Genomic DNA, 25909 nt, shown 5'->3' on the forward strand with positions numbered 1-25909 from the left:
TTTCAGACTAATGACATTTGAGCAACTATGGAGCTGTATTGCACCAACTTTCTTACACTGAAATCCAAACTCATCTGTTTAGTAGAAATATTTGAATGAGAGCCTGGCTTAGAAATGTTGTGAAAACAGAAATAAAATGAAAACAAAAATCTTTAAATTCAGAGATCCTTGCACCCTTAGATGATTTTTTTTTCTTCCACTGAAGATGTGCAGAGAGACGATCTGCACCATAAAGTTAAGTTAGATTTTTTTACTGCATTTGTTTGCTTGTATATGTTGTTAAAATTAATATTGATCTCCGATGGGTAAATGAGGGGACTAAAGCTTTAAAAGTAGGTTGTCATGGATTTAAAAAAGGTATCCATTTGTTACGGAACTGACGCATGTGGGTGAATATCGACTGGTTTTATACAGGATGGTGAATAGAAACACAGATATTATTTATTTATTTATTTGTTTATTTTTCTCAAATTAAAAATAATAGTCGCCAATGCCTTTCCCACACACGGGGCCAGAGCCAGTGTCCTTCCAGAGCTCCCTAGATGCTTCCGGATTGGGAAGGCTCTGAGCTGTTTCCGCCGCCATTGCGGATTTTGGACAGAAGATCAGCCGTAGCCACTGCTATCCATCGATGCAGTGCAGAAAGCACACACAGAAGGGGGACATATTTAGCATTTCCACTGATACCAGATTACGGAAACACGATTAACAACAGTGCATATTACGTTTTATCGTGTTTTTTTGTTTTCACTGACTGGCTCCGACCTACACATACAGTGAGGAGGTCGTAGCTAGCGCGGTGCTACTGCCTAGCTAGCTAGCTGCACGGCTAGAATTTCAGGACTCCGGAGAAGCTCAAAGAAACCACCATGGCTCAAATCCTACCTATCCGCTTCCAGGAGCACCTGCAGGTATGTGGAAACACGTATTAGCTTCAGAAACACCAACATTGTCATTAATTGTTGATTTTCCCCTATAACCATCGTCTGACAGCTTGCTGGCTGAGCTAATGTTAAACGTCAATACCCGCAGCAAATGAATGACCTCCCCTCCCCCGTTTAGCCAGCAGCTAACAACTAGCTTTTCATGCTAGCAGCGCTCATTCATTGCACTGATGCTGTTGCCTAGCCGACTCAACGTTAGCCGACATTAGCTGTCAGTGGCAACCATAGAGAGAGACTAGTCAACATGAAGCACTTTTGCTGACCTTCAGTGACCAGTTTTAGTGTTACTGACAAGGCATGGCTGCATTTAGATTAACGTCAGCTAATATCCGCTCTTACATTAGCTAGCTAGCAGTTAGTGTGTCGTGAGGGATGCTGGAGTCACGTCATCTAATTGTAGCTATCCAAGACATTCATTCGTCGAGCTGGCTAACATCAAAGTTTATAGCTAGGGTGGCTGTTTTGATGTAGACATTAAGTTATTAACACACGGTACTTCTGATGATGATGTGTCTGTGGTGTATTAAAGCTAGCTAGTAGCTGTGAAACCGTGGTCAGCTGCAGTCTGGCTGAACCCTGTGCCATTTCGCGTCATCATACAATAATAAGGTTATGTACGACAGGGTATTTTTACAACTGAACGGAGACTTTAAGGTTATTTTTTAGGAGACACGATCTCCTCTCTGTCTCATGCATCCACACATCATCATTTTCTAGAAAACCTGGAAACGGATTAGAGTCAGTTCTGTCAAATTCAAGCTCAGCAAGTACATCTATGCTTCAGACACTTTGATTAATACGTGTATTTAGTGTTCTCATTAAACCTTAATTTCAAGACTGAACTCCACTAGAGGCAGTTTTAATAGTATGACTATGCACATTGGACGACATTTTTGCAATATACACTTCTTTGCTAGTGTATTAAGTATAAATAGCTAAAACAAATACAGCCTAGTACTACAGTCATGCAGTAAATCCTTCATTTATAGGTTAGAATAATATGATATAATTAATAATAGAAAGTCAGTTTCTGTTGGAACTGAGCATTGTTGATTCAACTTTTGATCATTTGGAGGCTTCAGTTTGTGCTGCTGCTTAATTGTAACACATTATACAGAGAGGTGTTTCTGTTATCCAGCCTGCCTAATTGATAGAAATGAGGTGGAGAAAATAATTGAAACACCTGTTAGTTTAACACAATATATTTATTAGTGTTAGCAAAGTGTACCTAAGAAACTGGATGCTATGCTATCATCAACAAGGATGGTTACACTTGAAGGATGGTGCTGTACAACTACAACCCAGTCCAGCACATAATAGTTATGACAGCTGAGTGCCCATGTACCTCAAAGACCAGTATTGTAGTGTTGGGATAACCCATTAACACTACACTCATAATGATAATGAATTTGATTTTTAGTGCCTTTTTACCAAGCTGCAGCCTCCAGGCCTCACAAATGAAGCCAATGTGCAAGTGCCAAAAACTGCAGTTCCCCGAATGGCCACTTGAGGCTTCCTTCAAAGGAAGACCCTCATAAGATGGCAAACTTTACAGCAGAAATCAACATGTTTACAGCCTGGTACAAAAAAATTACAGTCTTGGCCTCTTTAGCTAATTTCCCCATTCATGACAACTGTACGGGGTGTGAATTTGTGTATTATGCACTCACGTGTGTAAATTAAGGTTTAAAGCCATAATACCAAGACCTTGTTAGTTAGGTTCTCCTCTGCCAGGAATTGGAACAAATTGCCTTATTATCCATATCTAAAGTAAAAAACAAAAGCAACCACGACAATTTTAAAAGGTGAAATTATGGCTGATGGGACAGTCATAATGAGATCACTGTCTCACTGTCCTAGTTATAGTTTGGTAATTTGTATGATATTTTTCAGTTCTTCTGATTTTTTTGTTTGTTTTTGTATGCTTTTTGTTTGACTTGAGATGATTTATGGATGATAAGTCCTTAGTTGTTTTGTTGATAACATGATCCTGCATATATGCTAGCTTTACAGAAAGGACTACAGTACAAAGGTCCTGTGCTGTACTTGACATTTTTGTTGTAAACAGTGTAGGTCATTGACTGTTATTAAAACAAGTTATGCATTCATATCTCAGCTCCAGAACCTGGGAATCAACCCAGCCAACATTGGATTCAGCACTCTCACCATGGAGTCCGACAAGTTCATTTGTATAAGGGAGAAAGTGGGCGAGCAGGCCCAGGTTGTCATCATTGATATGGCCGACCCCAACAATCCCATCCGCAGGCCCATCTCTGCAGACAGCGCCATCATGAACCCTGCCAGCAAAGTTATTGCCCTTAAAGGTAAGCTCTAGCTAAAATGCATATCTGTTAGCACATAGCTTCATGTGCCACCTAGACAAGAGTGCGCTAGGTTACTGGAAGCACGTAGACTGAAAAGTAAACAGTTAAGTACTGGCGGGTCACGTACCGTGCTATGGTGCTTTTCTAATACATTGGGTCATTTGTGTAAATTTTGTTTGTGTTGTCAGTCAGTTACATAGCTGTCACAGTCTGCTTTTCATTTTGATGTTCATATGTAGACCACCCCATTTCTGTTTGTCAAAAGAAAAAAAGTTTGAGTAACTAAACTGTAGTGTAACAAGTTTAAATGTACAAGACTGATATTTTAGGAAAAATAAGCCGTAGTAGCAGTGGTAGTAAAATGTCATGCTGTCATGAATGCTTTGTGTATTTTGCTTGTTTTTGCTCTTTTTTCATTTCCTACTGCTTTCTTATGTTTGCAGACGGTGAGTTGAATTTTACATATCATGAGTTGTCAAAGTGTAATCCTGTATGCACTGTCTTGAATTGTTTGCACAGTACTGATAGTGATTTTAATGAATGCTTGACTTTCTAAAGATAGCACAGTCAGGGCATAGCAAAATTAAGAGGGCAGCTTTAGGACTATCGTTCTTTTCTTTGTTTGTGTGTGTGTGTGTGTTTGTCCCATTTGCTATGCTGTACATATATTTTATATTACAGCTTACCATTTTCTGAAACATACTGTACTTCATAATTGTAAATGTAGTTATGCTTTCCATTCTGTACGGTATGAACATAAGCACATAAAGGCTTAAAACCAACTTCAGAAAGGTCATTAATTTCAAGGAACATCCTGCCCACATGTGTTTTGTCTAACAAACGTTAATGTTGTGTGGTAATCACAAACGGTTTGTCTATGGTGGCAATTTTAGTTGAATGAATCCATTGACTTGGTGGTGAAAACCTCCCAAAGTTGACTCACACATTGCAAACCTGAAGGCAAACATAGGTAGTGTGAAAATGATGGAAAGCCCTTAATATATCAATTTTAAAAAATGTGGCAGTGTTCACTAATGCGGATCCTGTGTCAATTTTAAGCTTTTACTCTCTACCTGAAGGCGTCTACATAACAGAATATGCGTCTGGTGAAAAACACACTCTGGTATTAACAGAAAATCAGTAGAATATTCAGAAATGTTGCAAAGTATTATGTGCCTTGGAAAATGGTTGGTAGTAATGTATATTATGTATGTATGTTGTTAAAGGGCTAAAACATGCAGAAAAAATGCTAGTGTCATTTAAACAAAGGGAAAATGAAGCAAGCAGTGACATTTAGGCCAGCCTTAAACTAATAGTAGGCCATAATGCACTGGCTGTCCTGTGGAAGTAGGCCTTATCCTCATCAGGATTGTGTGTTCCTGGCCTGTGGTATAATAATCAAATACATTCTTATATATATATATATATATATATATATATATATATATATATATATATATATATATATATATATATATATATCTATATAGATATAGATATAGATATAGATATATAGATATATAGATGTGTGTATGTATGACTTAATGTCAGCCAGCAGAGGCTGGTACATTCATACCAATTTGTAGATGATATTTGTTTCTCTGTTTCAGTCAAGTCTATGTTAATCTAATCTTGGCCTGGCAGTTAACAGAAGAGTCAGAGTATTGATGAAATTTATGTTATATGTGCCAATTTTTCCATTAAGTTACTGTGTGTAGAATTAGAAAATTTCCCACTTTGGTACTGTGGCATGTAGTAAAGCACAGACGTGGGCACGATCATCTTCTAACAACACGGGGAGATGCACAGATGCCAATATTAAATAAATACATAAAAAATATACATAATTTATCAATAAATGTGCGCATCATAATATTCTGCTTCGCCTGGGTTTACTCCAGCTTCCAGTAAGAGAAAGAGAGCAAGCAAACGTGAGAGTAGACGAGCAAAGAGGGTGACACTGTACTGAAGTTTTTTGGGGTTTTTTACTTAATGCAACATAATTCTGTAGTTCAGCACTATCATGTACACAACTAGAGTTGTAGTGTCATCTTTTTGAGAGTGATGATCTTGGATTAACACGTGATACCAGTCAAATAGATAAAATGAATGTACTACTGAACGCTCAGATAAATCTTGACTGGTGAGCCCCAGGACAATGTAGAGATCAAAGACAAATGTGCTTTCCTTTAATTACTTTCCTCCTTTTGGCTTGCGTTTGAATCTAAAGTAAATGGCTGGGGCTCTCTTCCCTCCAAGGAGACCGAACTGGAGGAAAAAAAAACACAGTTTGGGTGTGAGTGCATCCGTCCAGCATCTTTCCCATCATGACATCTGTTTGTGTGCTTTGTGGTCTTCTTTTGCTAATCTGCATTCAGACCCAACACAAATTCCCACATCCCTCGTTTTAGGATTAAATTTTGATGTGAATCGCTTAAGAGCAAGAGCGACGTGCCTGGAGTTTCATTCCTCTGTTAGGTGGTGGGGAGGGCTGGACACAGGCTATAAAGCCTCGCCTTGACTGCACTGTGCACCATGTTCTTCAGCAGACATTTGTTCCTAACTGATCTGGTTTTGGTTGAAAAGCTCATTGGTAATTGAACTACAGTACCAAAATGACAATGGAAGTCATTCTTGATTCTTCAGTTCAGAAGCACAGAAAACATAGTAGTAGTGATATCTATCTGTAAGGATAGATAGATAGATAGATAGATAGATAGATAGATAGATAGATAGATAGATAGATAGATAGATAGATAGATAGATAGATAGATAGATAGATAGATACTTTATTCATCCCCAAGGCAAATTCAAAATTGTGTGGGTCCAGACCTATAATTGCAAGGTGTTAAAAAACAAAGGAACTGGATCTAGGAAGTCCAGTTCAAGTAATAGATCTACAAGTTTAAGTGCTAGTAAGACACCAAAACACTGACCAAAAACAGGATTTTATTTGGAATATAACCACAGTGACAGTTTAATGTCCATTTCAGTGATTGCTAGGTTGCCACACTCTGTTCACATTGCAAAAATGAGTCCACGTAGAATCGCCACCTGCATGCGTGTAGTCTACATAGTGCCTCACGTTAAGACAAAAAGGTTGAGCCACGTTCAAGTTAGTGAGCTGTGTGAGCACATAGCAACAAATGCATTTTTGTGATGCAGGGCTAATATCAGTTTGAACACATTCGAGTCTATTTGAGTTTCTCAATTTAAAAGTCTTGTTTTGGAGAAAGTTACAGATTTTCAGCTCACATTACCACAAGAGGTTTGCATATTCAGCCTCAACTGAATGGGTTTCTCATGAACAGTTTATAGCATCAGACCGAACTGAATGCAGATCCACCACCGAAGTGGTTGCTCTTTTGTTGGTCTTGCCTCTTGTTTTGACACTGGTTCTGGCTTTTTGTATGATCCTTTGGTGTTACTCCAACCAAACCCTGACTACCAACATTTGTACAGCAATTGGAGTTTGTTATGCCCAATTGGTATGTTTACTCCCAAAGTCTGCTGTGGGTCGTGTGTGGTAGCTTTAGTCACTAGACTGGTTTTGTTAAATATTTTTCTGAGCATAATTATACGAATGTTCTGAGGTGTCACAGCACTCATCTGTGTCCCTGTATGTTGACCTTGCTCTTAATGTTTTCAGCGGCAAAGACCCTGCAGATCTTCAACATTGAGATGAAGAGCAAAATGAAGGCTCACACTATGACAGATGACGTGACCTTCTGGAAATGGATCTCCCTCAACACTGTTGCCCTGGTCACAGACAACGCAGTCTACCATTGGAGCATGGAGGGTGACTCTCAGCCAATCAAAGTCTTTGACCGTCACTCCAGCCTGGCAGGCTGCCAGATCATCAACTACCGCACTGATGCCAAACAGAAATGGTTGCTGCTCATTGGCATTTCAGCGCAGGTACAGAAACAGCGTGGCTGAAAAGCTGCTTCAACCCGTTTGATCCTGATTGTTAACACATTCACTAAATACTGTTGTTCGTCTCAGTTTCAGGAAATAGTTCTTGCACTGGAGAACAGCAGCACCACACTTTAATATTGTACTACATTATCTTACTTGCTCAGTAATCTACCATAGAATTATTTTGTGTGATTAATTACTCTCATGCACAGCAGTGTCACCTACCATAGAGCGTATACAAAAATGCTTTACTGTGAAGATGTATTTGTATTAGATATTACAGGTTAGGTTGATGCATTGAAACATAAGGTTTCATGATTGATTTCAGTACTGTGTCTGATACTGGAAGCAGATCTTAAAGAATCTTGATGCAACTATAAATCACAGGCAACTTTGGGCTTTGAACAAACTTGTGGATTTTCTCTCCTCTTAAGCAAAACCGTGTCGTCGGAGCCATGCAGTTATACTCCGTGGACAGGAAGGTGTCTCAGCCCATCGAGGGGCATGCTGCTGGCTTTGCACAGTTCAAGATGGAGGGCAACACTGAAGAGTCCACTCTGTTCTGCTTTGCTGTGCGAGGACAGGCAGGGGGAAAGGTAAGATTTACAAGCACTGCAAAAGGCTGACGGCTATGAAAGCGTGGAGATTAGGAGTGACTCATTTGAAAAATGGAAGTCAGTAACACACGGACCAAATCAGTCTGGAGACCCTGGTTACCTGACTTTGTCTCATTTTATCTCAATGTCTTTTTGCTTCTAGCTGCACATCATTGAAGTGGGGACTCCACCAACTGGGAACCAACCGTTTCCAAAGAAAGCTGTGGATGTTTTCTTTCCGCCAGAGGCCCAGAATGACTTCCCTGTGGCCATGCAGGTACAGAAACTACTCACAAAGAGGCATTTTGAGCCTTCTATTCTGTAAACAAGACTTCCTCCTCTGGTGGGAAATGATACCCTCCACTGTTTATACTGTTATCAAATACAAGAATTTGTTGTAGTTGCACCATTTGAACAAACCTCTCTGAACCCCCTGCAACATGTGACATGAAACTGGGGCCGGCCAATACTTGACGTTTGACTTGAGCATTTTTAAAATGGATCTTTGTGTTCATTATTTACACTTTCTTACCAGATTTCTTTTTCTGTCCATCTAGATCAGTTCTAAGCAAGATGTAGTCTTCCTCATCACCAAATATGGCTACATCCACCTTTATGACCTTGAGACTGGAACTTGTATCTACATGAACAGGATTAGCGGGGAGACAATTTTTGTCACTGCGCCCCATGAGCCCACAGCTGGTATCATTGGAGTCAACAGGAAAGGACAGGTACCCCGCCTATTTAATAGAGTGAAATGTGCGTTTAACCTTAATTTAAATGAATTTTCTGTAATTTGCGCATTAATGACTTGATGATACGCACAGTGCAAAGGCACGTTCTTTAACAACAGCACACATAACATGGGTTCATGTTCGTGTTAAGATCATACTGGATCATACAGCAACTTTACCTGCATGTTAAACATAAATTATAATGGCTAACCTTAATTAAATTTTGAATGTTTGACAGACAGTAGAAAATAAGGCCTCTGACCTCATGCAGATTGCTTCCTATTTGAATAGACTGAAGAAATGTAGAGCTGTACCTTAGCTTCTTTTTCACACAGTAATGGTGTTACAGAGGTTGAAAGTTTTCTAGCACAGGCCATAAAATTGTAGCACGAGTATAAAACCTCTGTTGTCATCTCAACAACAACATGTAGTTCATCACTTTAACAGGCATGTGACTTGGCAAAATAACCTGTAATTTTAATTTAACCAAGTATCCTGTATCATAAATAAATGTCAGGCATTTGCAACAAACCTATAATTATGTAAACTGAGGACAGACCTTCTGCCTTGAAGGACTCAGAACATGCATTAGGAGGCATGGCTTCTTCTTCTTTTTTTTCTTGGTACCTGTAATATATACGTTGCGCTGTACAACCCTGAAGTGGCGTGAGGTGTCAGGCTGACAAATGTTCGTAGGGTCCATGTAGTGTTGAATCACAGAATGCAGCCCACTGCGTTGGGACACTGAGTCATCTGCTTGTCGTGGAAGAGCCAGGCTCATCGGACATTTTTAAACCTCCGGGGTGTCACTAGAGGTTTGAAATGGGGTATAAAGGCAAGCACTGATAACCCTAATGAACTTCTTACAATACTAATTTGACTTGAATTTGTAAAATTCAAATTGTTTTACATTTTTTTGGATGAATTCTGAATAAGGAATATCTTCCAAAATATGAACATACATAGGCAGAAACCCATAGTGCTTGTTTCTAAATATGTGCCAGTTTGAGACTCAGTATGTGTATATGCTGTATATATAACTAGACTGTTGTCGGTGATTCGCTTTCCTTGTGGTATGTCAGCCCTTTTGTGTACCGTATCAGTGTGGGTTCTTGGGTGTTGTCGTGTGACCTTGACTGAGGAAATCTCTGAAAATAACAGGCTGTAGCAGCATCTTTGGTGTGAGGCAGCATGTGACAGCCACAGCAGGAGGGCTAATCTTGGCCAGGCAAACTACACAGCCTAATCCTGTTATTGCCCTTGGCTCTCACCTGCAGGTCTACCATATACAGCTCAGTGTGTTGCACGCACGCACGCACATGCACACACAGGCACTAAATGTAACACTACACGCAACAATGGGCTAATCCCTATCTGTAATTTAGGAATGTGACAAGTGTGCTTCTTAGGACATAATTCACTTAAGCCTATTTTTGCATACCAAGGTGTGAACAAAGAGCGTACCCACATTTCACTGTCAGTTGAAAGGTGCCTGTTCATGCAGGCAGGTGTCAGATTGTTGCACGTAATTCTTAGTATTTGTGTTCACTTGCATGGAGTAGCAAGTATAGTGCATGGTGCCTAACCCAGGATGAATTACTGTAGGTGTTCTAGATGAATAATTCACCTTTTGGATGTTCATGTCACTATACATGTTTATTTGCTATAGTGGCCATTGCTGTTTTTGAATAGACTGAGGAATAAAATACATAAAAATGCAACATGGACACTTCACTGTTTTACACTCAGGAATAAATGTGCAGACAGTAAAACATGCACATGTCCTTTCCCAGGTGTTGTCAGTGTGCGTGGAAGAGGAAAACATCATTCCCTACATCACCAATGTGCTCCAGAACCCAGACTTGGCTCTGCGCATGGCTGTCCGCAACAACTTAGCCGGCGCCGAGGAGCTGTTTGCCCGCAAGTTCAACACCCTCTTTGCAGCAGGGAATTACTCAGAAGCTGCCAAGGTGGCAGCCAACGCGCCCAAGGTACTGCCGCTGTGTCACCGTGCACTCAGAGCAGGCTCAAGCGACGTGACGTTACACCTTCTTCAAGGAATACAAGCTCAGACTGTTAAGACTAAGCAGATTTTTGTAGCTTAGTGTAACAATCAGCACCCAGAGGTACTGTGTGTGTAAAGCAAGTGTTGATTTACATACAACACATGCAAAATAGTTTAAAAGCAATTAGACTGATTGCCTGTTTTGTGTCTGTGATGGCCTGAGAAGTTTCTGAAAGGAAGACAGTGTAAATCTAGATTCACTGCAGTCACTAATGTTTAACTATTGTAACCACACACCACCATTCTTCTTCGCTGAATCTTCCCACTGTCACTTAATTACTTTGTCTATCCATCCATCTTTCCTCTTCAGGGTATCCTGCGCACTCCAGACACAATCCGTCGGTTCCAGAGTGTTCCAGCCCAACCAGGCCAGACGTCTCCCTTGCTCCAATACTTTGGCATCTTGCTGGACCAAGGCCAACTCAATAAGTTTGAGTCTTTGGAGCTGTGCAGGCCAGTCCTCCAACAGGGCCGCAAGCAGCTGTTAGAAAAATGGCTGAAAGAGGACAAGGTATGTGTTCAGCAGTTTGGTTTAACAGTGGACAATCTTTGTCTTGTCTTTACAGGAATTATTTTCACCAAACATGTCAGAATATAACATCTGCTCTCTGGACAATATTCACTACAGTCAGTAAGGTGGCTCCTCTACAAATACCACAACACTGCTGCTTTCAATTCTGTGTGTTTTTCAGCACAGAATCTTCTGTTGTTTTGGAAGAACTGTCCAGGAAATTTTAAGCAAGAGCATTTTTCTAAAATAATGGGAGTGGTATCAATTTGAAAGCCACTATGGTGCTTTTAATCAAACACAGAAACACAGCATGTGCTGAAGCTTCAGGACAAAACATAAATGCCAGTTTGGTCATTTTGTCTGCTTGAAAGAGATTTAAGTGCACCTGTGATGATTTTCTGATTTACTTTTCCTGTTTCCTGTGTGTGTGTGTGTGTGTGTGTGTGTGTGTGTGTGTGTGTGTGTGTGTGTGTGTGTGTGTGTGTGTGTGTGTGTGCACGTGTGCGTGTGCGTGTGTGTTTACAGCTGGAGTGCTCTGAGGAGCTTGGAGACTTGGTGAAGTCTGTAGATCCTACTCTTGCCCTCAGTGTCTACCTCAGAGCCAACGTCCCCAATAAGGTCATTCAGTGTTTTGCAGAGACTGGGCAGTTCCAGAAGATTGTCCTCTATGCCAAGAAGGTTTGTGACGATGCCTGCTTTACCAGGGTTATCCAATATAATATAAGACTATTGACTGATTCTCCAAAACACTATTGGCAAATTTTGCAATGTTGTGATTGGTGTTCCACTGTTTCGTTTATGTGTTTTATATGATTGCATTGTAGCTGTGCCAAATCTCAAATGGCCTATGAAGTTTAAAGATCTGTTGTCCCTGTAGGTGGGCTACACTCCAGACTGGATCTTCTTGCTGAGGAACGTAATGCGGATCAGTCCAGAGCAGGGTCTTCAGTTCTCACAAATGCTGGTTCAGGATGAAGAGCCACTTGCTGACATTACACAGGTAAAAACTAAAAAAAAATAACAAATGGATTTTATTACTTATGGTGGTTTTCATCAAGAGGTTTGCACAGGTCACAGTAGCAGCTTCTAGCAGGTCCACTTTTCCCCATTTCTTGCACCTGCGTTACCTAAAGGCTAGAAGAGTAACCTCATGACCGGAAAATCAGTGATGCAGAAGCAGAGTTGTGCAAAGGCTACTGCCCTCCACCCAATAACCAGGAGAAGTTTGACATCTATGGTAATTTCTTTCTTTTGTGTCTCCAGATCGTTGATGTGTTCATGGAGTACAACCTGATCCAGCAGTGCACATCCTTCCTACTAGATGCCCTGAAGAACAACAGACCCATGGAAGGGCCACTGCAGACACGTCTACTGGAAATGAATTTGGTCCATGCTCCGCAGGTACATAAATGCCCTGATCTAGAGATGGAAAGCCACAGTTTAGTTTGGTTGGCAGATGTTCAAATGCAAGTATGAACACAATTCTCATGTTGTTCACTTGCCATTTCATGATAAGTTTTCTATAGCTGTAATGATTAACAGTCAACATTCACTCAGATTAATTCAATAAATTCAGGACTTTTTCCCTTCAGTTTTTTTCAATCATGCTTTTTGAAACTACCCTTAAGGTTTCTTTCCTTCACTAAGCATTTCACTGTTTCCTCTCATCATTTTTTTATTCCCTTTTGCCCCTGTTGCAGTTTCCTGGTTTAAAAACAAAACAAAAAAAAGCTTCAAGCAGTGTTGAAATGTCTTTGTCCCTGTGTCGTGTCTTGCAGGTTGCTGATGCCATCCTGGGCAATCAGATGTTCACCCACTATGATCGTGCTCATGTGGCACAGCTGTGTGAAAAGGCTGGTCTCCTGCAGAGGGCGTTGGAGCATTACACTGACCTGTATGACATAAAGCGCGCTGTGGTGCACACACACCTTCTCAATCCAGAGGTACAACGCAGGAGAATACTAACACTAACACAGCTGATACAATATGGCTAATCCTCTTTCTGTGTTCTGATTGATTGGTTTTTCATGACTGTATCTGCGTTTGTGTTGCTGATTGTTTTCTCTTTGTCTCTGCAGTGGTTGGTGAATTTCTTTGGCTCCTTGTCAGTCGAGGACTCTCTGGAGTGTCTGAGAGCCATGCTGTCTGCGAACATCCGCCAGAACCTGCAGATCTGTGTCCAGGTCGCCTCCAAGTACCATGAGCAGCTCAGTACTCAGTCTCTCACTGAACTTTTTGAGTCATTCAAGAGCTTTGAGGGTAAGCTGGCAATATACAGAGTGCTGAGCAGATTTGCTTGTCCTATACGTTTAGTTAGTTGTTCTCCTCTTGATGTTGACTTTTTTTTTTTTAATCTTTCAGGTTTGTTCTACTTCTTGGGTTCCATTGTGAACTTCAGCCAGGATCCAGAGGTCCACTTCAAATATATCCAGGCCGCCTGCAAGACGGGCCAGATCAAAGAGGTGGAGAGAATCTGCCGGGAGAGCAACTGCTACGACCCCGAGCGTGTGAAGAACTTCCTCAAGGTCAGAAATGGAAATGAAAATAATCTAACCTTTTGTGCAAGACTGTTATTCAACAAAGCAGGCATTTATTAGCCAATAAAATGCTTTATATTTTTTGTCCAACAGGAAGCTAAGCTGACAGATCAGCTGCCTTTGATTATTGTGTGTGACCGCTTTGATTTTGTCCATGATCTGGTCCTGTACCTGTACCGCAACAGCCTGCAGAAATACATTGAGATCTATGTGCAGAAGGTACGTCACTACTTCCTGGCCTGATGGAAACAATTTTTTTTTAATATTCATGACAGTAAAAAGCAACATTTAACTCAACTTATGTTAAAAGAGTTTTATAGTGTCTCACTGATGCAAAGAATCAAGCTTGTAAACACTGGACAGCCTCAGTCCACTTAAGTTAAACTGTTGTGCATTTGTTCTTGAATATGTTGTAACTTTAGCATCATTTATTCCAGGTGAACCCAAGCCGTCTGCCAGTCGTCATTGGAGGATTACTGGATGTGGACTGTGCAGAGGATGTGATTAAAAACCTAATCATGGTGGTTAGAGGACAGTTCTCCACGGACGAACTGGTGGCTGAAGTGGAGAAAAGAAATCGGTAAGAAGGGAGGAACTAATGGAACTGAATTGTGGGTCAAACCTTCGCGACCTATACAGGACTCCCTGTTGTGTGTCTGATGCACGTTCTCATTGCCTCACATTGGCTCGTCTCATCACGAATATGAACTAGCAAATTCATACCCATCTTGGTGAAATTTCAAGGTTTTAGGGAGACCCAGTCATCCAGAGTCATGAGTCAGCAGTTGTTTTTCCTCTTCAAACCTTGTGCGGTGAAATCCTTACCGTGTGTCTTTCACCAGACTGAAGCTGCTGCTGCCCTGGCTGGAGGCTCGTATTCATGACGGTTGTGAGGAGCCCGCCACCCACAACGCCCTGGCAAAGATCTACATCGACAGCAACAACAATCCTGAGCGCTTCCTGAGGGAGAACCCCTACTATGACAGCCGCGTAGTGGGCAAGTACTGTGAGAAAAGAGACCCTCACCTGGCTTGTGTGGCCTATGAAAGAGGACAGTGTGACCAGGAACTGATTCATGTGAGTTTAGCCTGAAGTCATACTTTCATTGAAGGCAAAAAACTCTTTGTCTATTATTGTTTCTTGTTTTAGTTCTGATGTGCATACATTACTTTCATGACATTTCTGAACTGTTGTTGTCTCTCATTTAAACTTTATATGTGTTTTGTGTCTTAGGTTTGCAATGAGAACTCACTATTCAAGAGTCTGTCCCGCTACCTTGTACGTCGCAAGAACCCTGAACTGTGGGCGAGCGTGCTGCTTGAGACCAACAATTACAGACGACCACTCATCGACCAGGTCCAACCTCTTGGCATTTCAAATACAAAATAATAACACATTAACTAATTTATCAAAATTGATAATGCAGAAAGCACCTGTATTACAGATTTGGCTTTCATAATGGATACATTAAAAGATATGTCTTCTAGTTCGTCTTTTTATATGTAGCTGTTGTGGAATAAGATTCTTAAATTGTAATCTAGGATATTTTTTTTACGTAAAACATCAGCTGTAGTGCATTGCATCTGTTGTTACAGGTTGTGCAGACAGCTTTGTCTGAGACTCAGGATCCAGAGGAGGTGTCCGTCACAGTCAAGGCCTTCATGACCGCCGACCTTCCCAATGAGCTCATCGAGCTTCTGGAGAAGATTGTCCTGGATAACTCTGTCTTCAGCGAGCACAGGTGAGACAGGCTTGATGTCACCTGTATATCCAAAATGTTTATGGCTGTGAATCCAAAATATATGTAGAAAATAAGACCTTCGCTGAGGATGTCCTTTGCTGTTTTTTTCCAGAAACCTCCAGAATCTGCTCATCCTGACAGCCATTAAAGCTGATCGGACACGCGTTATGGAGTACATCAACCGTCTGGACAACTACGATGCCCCAGACATTGCAAACATTGCCATCAGCAATGAGCTGTTTGAGGAAGCTTTCGCTATTTTTAGAAAATTTGATGTCAACACCTCTGCTGTGCAGGTCAGTGCATTACTGCTCAACCATTATGGCCACCAGAATTGCGTTATTGAGCCCGATGTAACGTGATCTGATCTGTGGTCTCATTTTGTTCAGGTTCTGATTGAGCACATCGGTAACCTGGACCGAGCTTATGAGTTTGCTGAGCGCTGCAATGAGCCACCAGTGTGGAGTCAGCTAGCAAAGGCCCAGCTTCAGAAGGGCCTGGTCAAAGAAGCCATTGACTCTTACATCAAGGCTGATGACCCCTCTGCTTACATGGAGGTGGGACAAGCTGCAGCCCAAAGCGGTAAGATGAACTTTATTAGCTCATTTGATGCTTAAATTTGAAGAATTTTGTTTTATTTAATGAAAACACTTTGAGAGCATTTTGGTAAATATACAGCAGATAGATGTGTTTATGAAACTCATCAGTGTTGATTGTCATGCACAGGAAACTGGGAGGACCTGGTGAAGTTTCTGCAGATGGCCCGTAAGAAGGCCCGCGAGTCGTACGTTGAAACAGAGCTGATCTTTGCTCTGGCCAAGACCAACCGCCTGGCTGAGCTGGAAGAGTTCATCAACGGACCCAACAATGCTCACATTCAGCAAGTAGGTTCTGGGAGGCATAGAGACATGCAGCACACTCAAGAGCATGCACCTGTATTAATGGGGCAGTCGAGCAGCACCATTAATTCCATTTATATAACCATAATAATGAAAAATCGATTTCAGCTCTAACACTATTATAGTAAATTACTATCGTCTTTACAAAGAAATTTTTCTGCTGTCACTGGGCAAAACTGTCAAACCAACAACAATTGCACAAAGATGTTCAGTTTGGAAACTTGTTCAGATTGCTGATGATGACCCCAAAAAAACTGCAGTGGCACTTGTGCAAATGTATTTATGTTGCCAAAACTGATATTATTCATTAAAGAAAGCTAAAAAATGACTCATTTAATGTGATGAATCACTCTCATCAAATTGAGGATTTTGTTCAAATGTGAAAAGCTTTGAATCAACATTCAGTAGAGCTCTAAACAGGTGTCACCACTTACGTCTCTTTCACCTGTTTGTTGCTGCTCTCCTGATCTTTTTTTGTTCTTCATTGTCAATTGTCCAGGTGGGCGACCGTTGCTACGACGACAAGATGTACGAGGCAGCCAAGCTGCTTTACAATAACGTGTCCAACTTCGGCCGTCTGGCCTCCACTCTGGTGCACCTGGGAGAGTACCAGGCAGCTGTGGACGGAGCACGCAAGGCCAACAGCACCCGCACCTGGAAGGAGGTGAGGAATGATGATCCAGCTCATTTTTAACTCTGTTGTGTTCTTTGAAGAGTGAAGAGTCTTCCCTGTCTCCTACAGTGCCTGCTGGCAGCATGCGGCTCACTCACCTATATGAAACACATTGTTTGATTTGCTCCTCTCCTCTTCCAGGTGTGTTTTGCGTGTGTAGATGGAAAAGAGTTCCGCCTTGCCCAAATGTGTGGCCTGCATATTGTCGTCCACGCCGATGAACTGGAAGAACTCATCAACTACTACCAGGTAACTGGAGCCAGTGTAAATCTCACCTGTTGAATGAATGCTGGGTAATTATTGAGCACATATACGATCTGGAATCGAACAGGATGGTGGCATTTTCTGTTGGCCTTTTTAAGCACTTAGATACCAAAAGTCTTTGTATTTTGTTTGTATTGTATGGTTTAAAGGGTTATAGCTGCTGTCATTAAGTCTCTCTGCACTCTTCAGGATCGTGGTTACTTCGAGGAGTTGATCACCATGCTGGAGGCCGCCCTCGGTCTGGAGCGTGCTCACATGGGTATGTTCACTGAGCTGGCCATCCTCTACTCCAAATTCAAGCCCCAGAAGATGAGGGAGCACCTGGAGCTCTTCTGGTCTCGTGTCAACATTCCTAAGGTAGGCATCTTCAAGCAAAGCATGATTAATCATCAACTTCACAGCATATGCATTTCAGTAGGATTTCAGGTCACTTAGTTTTTCAAAGAAAGTTTTTGCCTGTTTTTATGTGCACTGTCTTGTAGAAGGCATGAAAACAAGCACTGATAACCAAAAAGATGGTGGGTCCCTTTTTGAGGCGTTCTCAATATGACCACCACAGAATATGTGGAGTTCCTTTCTGAACATTTCATGCAACCAATACAACAGATTATTTGTTTCAAATTCATTATGACCCTTGTGTGTGTTTTCAAACTGTGTAATAAAGAACAGCCTTATTACGTTATTATGGTATTGGCATGTGCATGATAATTTGGAATATAGTGAACATACAACAGTCCTGAATAATCATATGCATGATTAACTTTTGTAGAAGCAGCTGTTATAATTGATAATAATAATAACAATAATAATAATAATAATAATAATAATAACAATAATAATCCTGATCTGTGAACTAATTAAAATATGAGTTCATGAACTTAACTGTGTGTGTGTGTGTGTGTGTGTATGTGTGTGTGTGTGTGTGTGTGTGTGTGTGTGTGTGTGTGTGTGTGTGTGTGTGTGTGTGTGTGTGTCAGGTTCTCAGGGCAGCAGAGCAGGCCCACCTCTGGGCAGAGCTGGTGTTCCTCTATGACAAGTACGAGGAGTATGACAACGCCATCATCACCATGATGAACCACCCAGCTGACGCATGGAAGGAAGGCCAGTTCAAAGACATCGTCACCAAGGTAAGAAAAAGGAAAGAAAGATTGGTTAGTGATGCTAGGTGCCATCCTGGTAAGAGATTCCACTGTTAAGGGCCAAAACACATCAGTGACCTTTTACATGTGTTGTTCATTGTAGGTGGCCAACGTGGAGCTGTATTACAAGGCCATCCACTTCTATCTGGAGTTCAAACCGTTGTTACTGAACGACCTGCTCATCGTCCTCTCTCCAAGACTGGACCACACGCGTGCCGTCAACTTCTTCAGCAAGGTCGTTATTGCTCTCTGTAAACAGGGCGTGTGTTTCAGTTCAAAACACCTTCTTAAAACAAAATAATATAAATGAATGCTGTTGTGTGTCATTTGTGTAAAGTTATGAGTGACTGCTCTCCGTGAAGTGGCCTGTGGTTGAGAGAATGCGAGTTCACCTGAAAATGGATGTTGATCCTTTTTTTCTGATTCTTTGTTTTAGGTGAAACAGCTGCCTCTGGTAAAACCCTACCTAAGGTCTGTCCAGAATCACAACAACAAGTCAGTAAATGAGGCACTAAACAACCTCTTCATCATTGAGGAAGACTATGCGGTATGATATTTTAACATTGTGTATTGATAGTATCCTAATATATATTTCTAAATGACTTTTGAATTGCATTTTCACTTGTATCTAATAATCCCTTCTCTGTCTCTCTCATCCAGGCACTGCGCACTTCCATCGATGCCTATGACAACTTTGACAACATCTCACTGGCCCAGGGCCTGGAGAAGCACGAGTTGATTGAGTTTAGGAGGATCGCAGCGTACCTTTTCAAGGGCAACAACCGCTGGAAACAGAGTGTCGAGCTCTGCAAGAAGGACAAGCTCTACAAGGCAGGACCACTGAAACAAATAATAACTTTCAGTAGATACTCCACTCCTTCCAAATAATGTAGATCAAGGCCCCGAAACCAACGTGGATTGAACTGCAGATGTGGTTTTTCCCCTAAGCCAATGTATTGTCGCCTCCCTTTCTGCAGGATGCCATGCAGTACGCATCCGAGTCCAAAGACATCGAGCTGGCAGAGGAACTTCTTGCTTGGTTCCTGAAGGAGGACAAGAAGGAGTGTTTTGCCGCCTGCCTTTTCACCTGCTACGACCTGCTGCGGCCTGACGTGGTGCTGGAGACCGCCTGGCGACACAACATCATGGACTTCTCCATGCCATACTTCATCCAGGTCATGAGGGAGTACCTCTCTAAGGTGGGTTGACCGGAGGTAACCAGCGTGTGCGATGTATCAGGCTGAGGTTTTTCTTAAAAGAAAAGGCAAAATCGAAGCAAATCTAAAGTCAACTACAGTGAAAAAAGATAATTATAAGGGAAAGGGGCAAGATTACCTTCATGCTGGCATTTTTTTATTTTTATGATGCTGTTAGGTATTGATACTATTGATACATTACTGTTTATCAGGCCTGCTTAGATGGGCGTACCACAGAAAGACACTAATTATTCATTTGAATCTTTACTTTTTCCCCGTTTGCTGTCTGGTATTGCCACCTGAGACCTTTAAAAAAAAAAAAGTATCTGCTAGGATTTGTTTGTGAATACCATACAGCCATAGGCGGTGTCACACAGTTTCCACCCAGACTGTACCAATGAATCCCCCCCAGTACTGCCTATTCTTTCCTCCATTCATGCTCATCTTCCTATGCTTCTGTCATGTGTCATCACTGGTGTTTTCCTTTTCATTTGAGTGTCCATCCATTCAAGCTACTTTTCCATACAAATGTGCTCTAGAGGAGATTCATAACTGCTGTGTTGCTCGTCATGCCATTTATCTCTGTTACATGGCAAAAAGTACAACCCACCGTTTGCTTCATAACAGATGGTCGACCCGAGTGGAGCATTTCATTAGCCTAATAGCATAATTGCCTAAGTCATATTTTAAGGTTTTCGGGCGATAAGGCAGGATGAAGCAGCATTTATTTGCCAAACTTGAAATGTCAAGTTGGTGGATTTTACATCAAAATAATACAGTTTGTCATATTAGCAGTCTTGTAGTTGGTGCTTGTTGTGGCAAACTCCACCAAAGGAATCGTTTTTATAGTGACAAAAAATCATTTTTTCAAGTCTTTGCATTATGTATTTAGTAGATCTTGTTTAAATGTTAAAACTTACTGCGTCCCTATTAGTCCACATCTGTGTTTTATTTGTCACACTCTTGTAAGCAACAAGGGGAAATTCACAGTACCAAAGTAATCTCAAGTCTGCATTTGTATCAAAAGTGGTGTTATTACCCGCATCTCTCTCTCTCTCTCTCAGGATTTTTGTGTTTGTGACAAGTCGCCTGTTTGCTCTTTTCTCTCTGTCAATTTCTATTTTTGGGAGACTTCCGTTTGTTTTTTTTTCCTCCTTAAGTTGCCTCTCTGAATTTCCTTTCCAGGTTGATGCGATAAAGGAAAAGGTGAAAGTCGAATCCATTTTCTAATCATTCTTTTTGACCCCTCTCCCCTGTCCTGTAGCCTGTAGTTTGGAGGAGTAAAATTAGCAGAAACTGCATGCCCCCCCCCCCCCCCATGTCACTCTGCTGCTTCTGATTGTAAACTCCACATCTCCACTAGACCACCTACCAACCCACAAGACTCCAGAGTGGGGCTCTTCACACCCAGCCGTCAGGGCTCTGATGGGTTTACTGGTGTCAGTGATGGCTCTGGACCAAAGAGTGACCTCAGAACTCGTTATTGAATTAGACGGGCACGAAACTTGTTCTAAGCGGAGGTGTGAAAAACAGTTTTTCCAATGACTTCCGATTGTTTCCCCCCTTATGATTAATACTTGCTGATTGGATTCACCTACTGGGAGACCTTATGAGATCACTATAAACGTGTTTTTGTTGAAGCGGGGACATGTTGCTGTCAGAGATGTCAGATTTTCTCCAGCATTGACTCAGCATTTATATTGTTCTGGTTTGTGTAAACACAACTTTTAATTAGCAGGATTACAGTTCAAAATGTCAGCTTTAGACTTTTTTTTGTATATTCTTGCACTTTGCAAACAACACTTAAATACAATGAAATTTATCTAATGAGGCTATTGTTAATGGGTTTTTTTTTTCTTTTTCTTTTTGCTCCAAGCCTCACTGAAACCGACCGAAGTTTTTGGGGGGTTTTTTTGTCAGCAGGAAACAAACCATAAACCCATCCCAGACCTGTTATCATCTTTGAAGCTAGACTAGATCGTTTCCTCTGAAAACAGCTGCCTGCTACAATTACTCTATAAGAGCAGTGAGGGTGAACCAAAACACTAAGTTTAAAGATGCTATAAAGCTCCACAGATCTGAGGGGAGTCCGGTGACAACTCTCTGGGGGTCTGTCCATATGAGGGTCCCCCCTTCTCTATCAAATGTGCCCCATGACGGCTGTTCTCCTCAAACACACCGAGCCACCCACTTCAACCAGCATACCCACCAGCTCTCCTCAGGAGTGGGCGAAGAGCGCCACTCTGGATAACTGCCTCACCTGATGTGGTCAGGCCCTTTTCTCACTGACTTGTAGATCAGTTTTAATGTTCAGCTGTTTTGTGACACCACTCAGCTGCAGTCTGCTGCTAGACATCACCCTGACTCGATATATCTCCATGTTGTGAGGGGTGAGGGCATATTTATGTCTGCATGTGCACAGCGGTGCAGTAGCGTAGACTGCAGCTAAGTGTAAGAACTCATTTCAGTAATAGAAGAGCCAGCGCGGCATTATTTTAGTGAAGTGACCATTCTTTTAGAGACCTTTCTAATATTTTTCTCCATGTCTGTCCGTACGACCGAATTTATCTCGGTGCTAAAGACGAACACAAGTTAAAAACCAAGCATAAAGTGTGGTCTCTTCAAGCGACAAATAAGTTGAGTTTATGAGAGCATATAATCTGTAGTTTGGGTGCGTTCTCTGGGGAAAAACTACATGTAGAGCAACAAGCATGCGTTTCCCTTCCCCTTGGTAGCATCAGCAGCTCTCAGGCCAGGCTAGGAGACATCGTTGTTGGCTGTGCCTGCTTCTGAAAACCTTGAACTGGCTGTACAAAAGCATCCCCTCCACCCTCGCTCACACTCCCTCCACTATATTCTCTGCTTCTCCGTCTTTCTCTCTCATGCACTCTTCAAGGAGAAAATAACTAAACTGCCGCTTCAGCATGTTTCTCAACCCTTCTCTTCTGAAATGAAACAACAGCTTGTCTTTTCTTGAAACAGCCTGCTTAACCAGACTGACTGACTGTAGCAGTAAACCGGACAGTATGTAGAGAACTGAACCCAAAACCACCTTAAGAGGAAAGCTGTGCTGTTACATCATGTAGCATTGTCCATCACTGATTTTTATTGGTATTTAAGATGCACACTGTCATAGCTGGGGGTCATATCTGAAGCTCTTTGCTGCCTGCTTCATTCTCTGAATTGTTTAAGCTCTATCTTTTGTCCTTTCCCCGCCATTGTCTTCTTCTGAGCTGCTTAACAAGTGCCGAAGCACCGATTACAAACCAGGAGGTTTAAGCAAGTTGAGTCTCAAGGCTGCTACGTGCTTCTTGTGGCTGTTTGCACGCAGGCAATGACTTAATTGGGGCATGCGTGAGGGCCAGAGACGTGCCTCTCAAAATGCTCAAACACCTAACACTACACATTGTTGGTGATTGGATTTCCATGTTGGAAATGACAGAATGGGCAAATAAAACAACAACAAACTGCTCAGTGTTTATTCTAACCTGCAAGTATGTGGTAATAAATGGAATATCTTTAGGTTTTGGACTGTTGCTCGGACAAAACAAGCCTTTTGATGACATCACCTCCACTCAATGGACATTTTTCTCTATTCTGACACTCTATAGGATGAATCCATTAATAGATCAAATAATCAGCAGCAGATTAATCAATAATGAAAGTAATCGTTCATGTTTATTCCTGTAACCCCAACATTGACCCCAAAAAAGCTCTGAAGGATCCTCATGAAGAGCATTTCCACGTGTATCCCATGAATGTCTAAGGAGAGAGTGAAGTAAGTGTGCGCACATGTTTGTGGATGGCACACGTCAGTCTACAGACATGTTAGTGTGCTCACTGGGACGTGAAGCTTTTTTCAAGTTTTACTTATTAACTTATTAAGAGCTCAGTCTTTCAAAATCAAGTGTCCACCTCTTTCTGACAGAAACACTACTGGAGGCTAACTAAGCTGTGTCTTGGTCTGCTTCTCTGTCCAACAACTTTGGTACAAAAATGTGCAGGACGTGTTGATATTCTGCTCAGGGACGGACAAACTAGCAGGTGAAAAACACGACTAGGTTTTAGTCCGGCTGTTTATACTGGTGAGGGGTTGGTTCTCTACATACTCCATATTTCCAACATGTTAGAGTAGATGATTTGGATGGCTGGATGGTGGGACCATTATTGCCCAGTAGCTGTTTGTCTTTGTCTCCCCTCCTAATCCCTAATACTTTCCACAAAGACGTGGACGTCTATCTGATAGACTGTGGTAGCCAAGCTCGATAGAGTAGCCAGTAGCTCTCCAGATGCAGTTACTCCTCTTGCCTTCTAGAGGGCCTCCAACACATTAGCAAGGCCTGCATCCCGCAGCCTGTTTTTTATTTAAATCTGGACTGTATTCGTCTTCGCCTGTCAGGAATGGTCCCATCCGTCAGCCAGTGAAATGCCCCAGAGGTCAGTTTTTACAAACCCGGCGCGTCAGCCCTTGCTCTTCAAGAGCCCCATTGGCTGCAGTGGAACCGAGGTCTAACACTGTCCCTGCTGTTGTGTTTTCCTCAGGTGGACAAACTCGAGGCATCCGAGTCTCTGAGGAAACAGGAGGAGCAGGCTACTGAGTCTCAACCCATTGTTTACGGTAAAGAGACCACACTCACACAGTTGTTTTGAGGACATTTAAAGGAAAAGTGGAGAACATTTGGAGAACATGAGCGCAGCCGTGCTCTTCTCACTGCTTATTCTGCTCTTTCCGTTCCAGGCACACCTCAGCTCATGCTCACAGCAGGGCCCAACGTGGCCGTTCCTCCTCAGCAGCCCTATGGCTACGGCTACACAGCAGCACCAGGCTACGGCCAGCCGCCACAGCCCAGCTTCGGTTACGGCATGTGAACACCCACCGACCCCTCCAACCCCCACCACGACTCGACCCGACACCTTCCCTCCATCTGTCCCTCTCTCTTTGTGTTCCTCACCAGCTTCCCATGGTCTTCTACTCACAACAGGGGCCACAAGCAAGCAACAGCCCACTCTCATTTTGAGTATTATTTTTTTATTATGTTGTCCTGTTACAAGAGAAAACATTTAACTGCATTGAAGGACTTTTATTTGTATTGTTTGAAAAGAAATTGGACCACGTTTGTCTGTTTTTCACATTCCATATTTATGACTACTTATTTAGTTTTTTTTGTGTTGATGTTGATGTCATTTTTTTTTTAATTGGTTTATGGTTTGTGCAGAAGTGGACTTGCTAAAGCTCAGCAATGAACCTTTGAAGTAGGTGGAGGAGCATTGGATTTTGCACTCGTGAAGAAATTAATGTAGAGAAGCTCTTACTTTTGATGTACGGAACATGTGAACAGCTTACATTGTCTCGTTTGTCTGTATAATGCATTTCATCATTGTATATTCTGAGGAAAAAAAGGTTACATATAATATTTGAACATATATTGCCATTTCAATGGCTATAGCTAGCAACACTAAGTGATGATAGTATATTCTGCACAGGCGTGTAGCTTTATGGAGTTTTAAATGCATACAGACGTATGTCACTGTGTGAATGAGCGTGCGTTTGTGTGTGTGTGTGTGCACAAGTGTGACCTGATGGTCGAAATAAGAATTTTAAACCCCTCTCAGCCTGTACTGGGCGATCCAATCCACCCTCCTAGGTGTTAGCTCTCCCTCATTGGCTCCATGTATTTAGGTGACCTCTTGTGCCGTGTACAGTGCTTGTGTGAGACTGTATCTGTGTATGTGCAAGGACGGGACCACGGCTACCAAACCCCAGGCCCTCACCCCTTAACCGTACCGTGTGTGTATTTACTCTGAACCCTCCTCATGCTGAGGTCCGTGTATGCCAGGTGTTGTGCTGTTTCCCTCGGTCACCATTACTTTTTTTTTTGCGTGTACAGATGTGAACATGGCGAATTGAAAACTTTTAGATGGAGACCCCACCCATCTGTCCTCCACCCACTCTCCTGTCCTGTTTCCTCCTTCGTCAGTGCTTAACGGCAAGAAGAAACAAGGAGGCCGAAGAAGACGGGCCGGTGGAACCTTTGGTGTCCTTATGACAGCTTGATTAGATCCATAAACACTCCTGTAGGTTGTGTGTGTAGATGGTTATGATGAAGAAATTAGGTCTCAGTACATCCAGTTCTTTGTCAAGAATGGTCTGAAACAAGAGCCTGTACTTACCTTGATGTACTTAACTTCCTTACATGCTTTAAGCTGTGTGTGTAAAGTGTCATCCTAACCCTAACATAAGTTGAATTCCTTTCTGTTGTCATGCATATTAGTAATAAAGGGGATCTGTCATTGATAAGTGGAAGAATATGACTCACCTGAAAGGGAAATACTAGCCTAAATAAAAACTCAAAATTGTATCCAGTCTC

The 25909-nt window shown here is 42.0% G+C and overlaps 1 protein-coding gene across 4 annotated transcripts; it reads left to right on the forward strand.

Annotated features, from left to right (window-relative positions):
- The first annotated feature begins 567 nt into the window (after positions 1-567).
- Positions 568-25900, forward strand: LOC139336943 (clathrin heavy chain 1-like). 4 transcript variants are annotated; one of them, XM_070971266.1, is made up of 34 exons: positions 572-911; positions 3061-3268; positions 6918-7186; positions 7621-7782; positions 7946-8059; positions 8340-8513; positions 10310-10507; positions 10892-11092; positions 11618-11770; positions 11970-12092; positions 12356-12493; positions 12871-13035; positions 13171-13351; positions 13454-13617; positions 13723-13848; positions 14067-14209; positions 14472-14706; positions 14863-14985; positions 15225-15370; positions 15483-15666; positions 15760-15952; positions 16097-16254; positions 16769-16933; positions 17084-17191; positions 17396-17563; positions 18184-18333; positions 18449-18580; positions 18782-18892; positions 19006-19176; positions 19323-19544; positions 20727-20747; positions 23941-23978; positions 24084-24159; positions 24280-25900. In XM_070971266.1, exons 1-33 carry the CDS (start codon positions 870-872, stop codon positions 24112-24114), a joined length of 4917 nt encoding a protein of 1638 aa, XP_070827367.1. In that variant the 5' UTR covers positions 572-869; the 3' UTR covers positions 24115-24159; positions 24280-25900. The 4 variants fall into 4 exon arrangements, with proteins under 4 accessions (XP_070827364.1, XP_070827367.1, XP_070827363.1 ...); XM_070971262.1 differs by lacking the exon at positions 23941-23978; XM_070971263.1 differs by lacking the exons at positions 20727-20747; positions 23941-23978 and having other exon boundaries at positions 568-911.
- The last annotated feature ends 9 nt before the right edge of the window (positions 25901-25909 follow it).

The sequence above is a fragment of the Chaetodon trifascialis genome, chromosome 9, assembly GCF_039877785.1.
Source record: "Chaetodon trifascialis isolate fChaTrf1 chromosome 9, fChaTrf1.hap1, whole genome shotgun sequence".
In the NCBI taxonomy this organism is placed as follows: Eukaryota; Metazoa; Chordata; class Actinopteri; order Chaetodontiformes; family Chaetodontidae; genus Chaetodon; species Chaetodon trifascialis.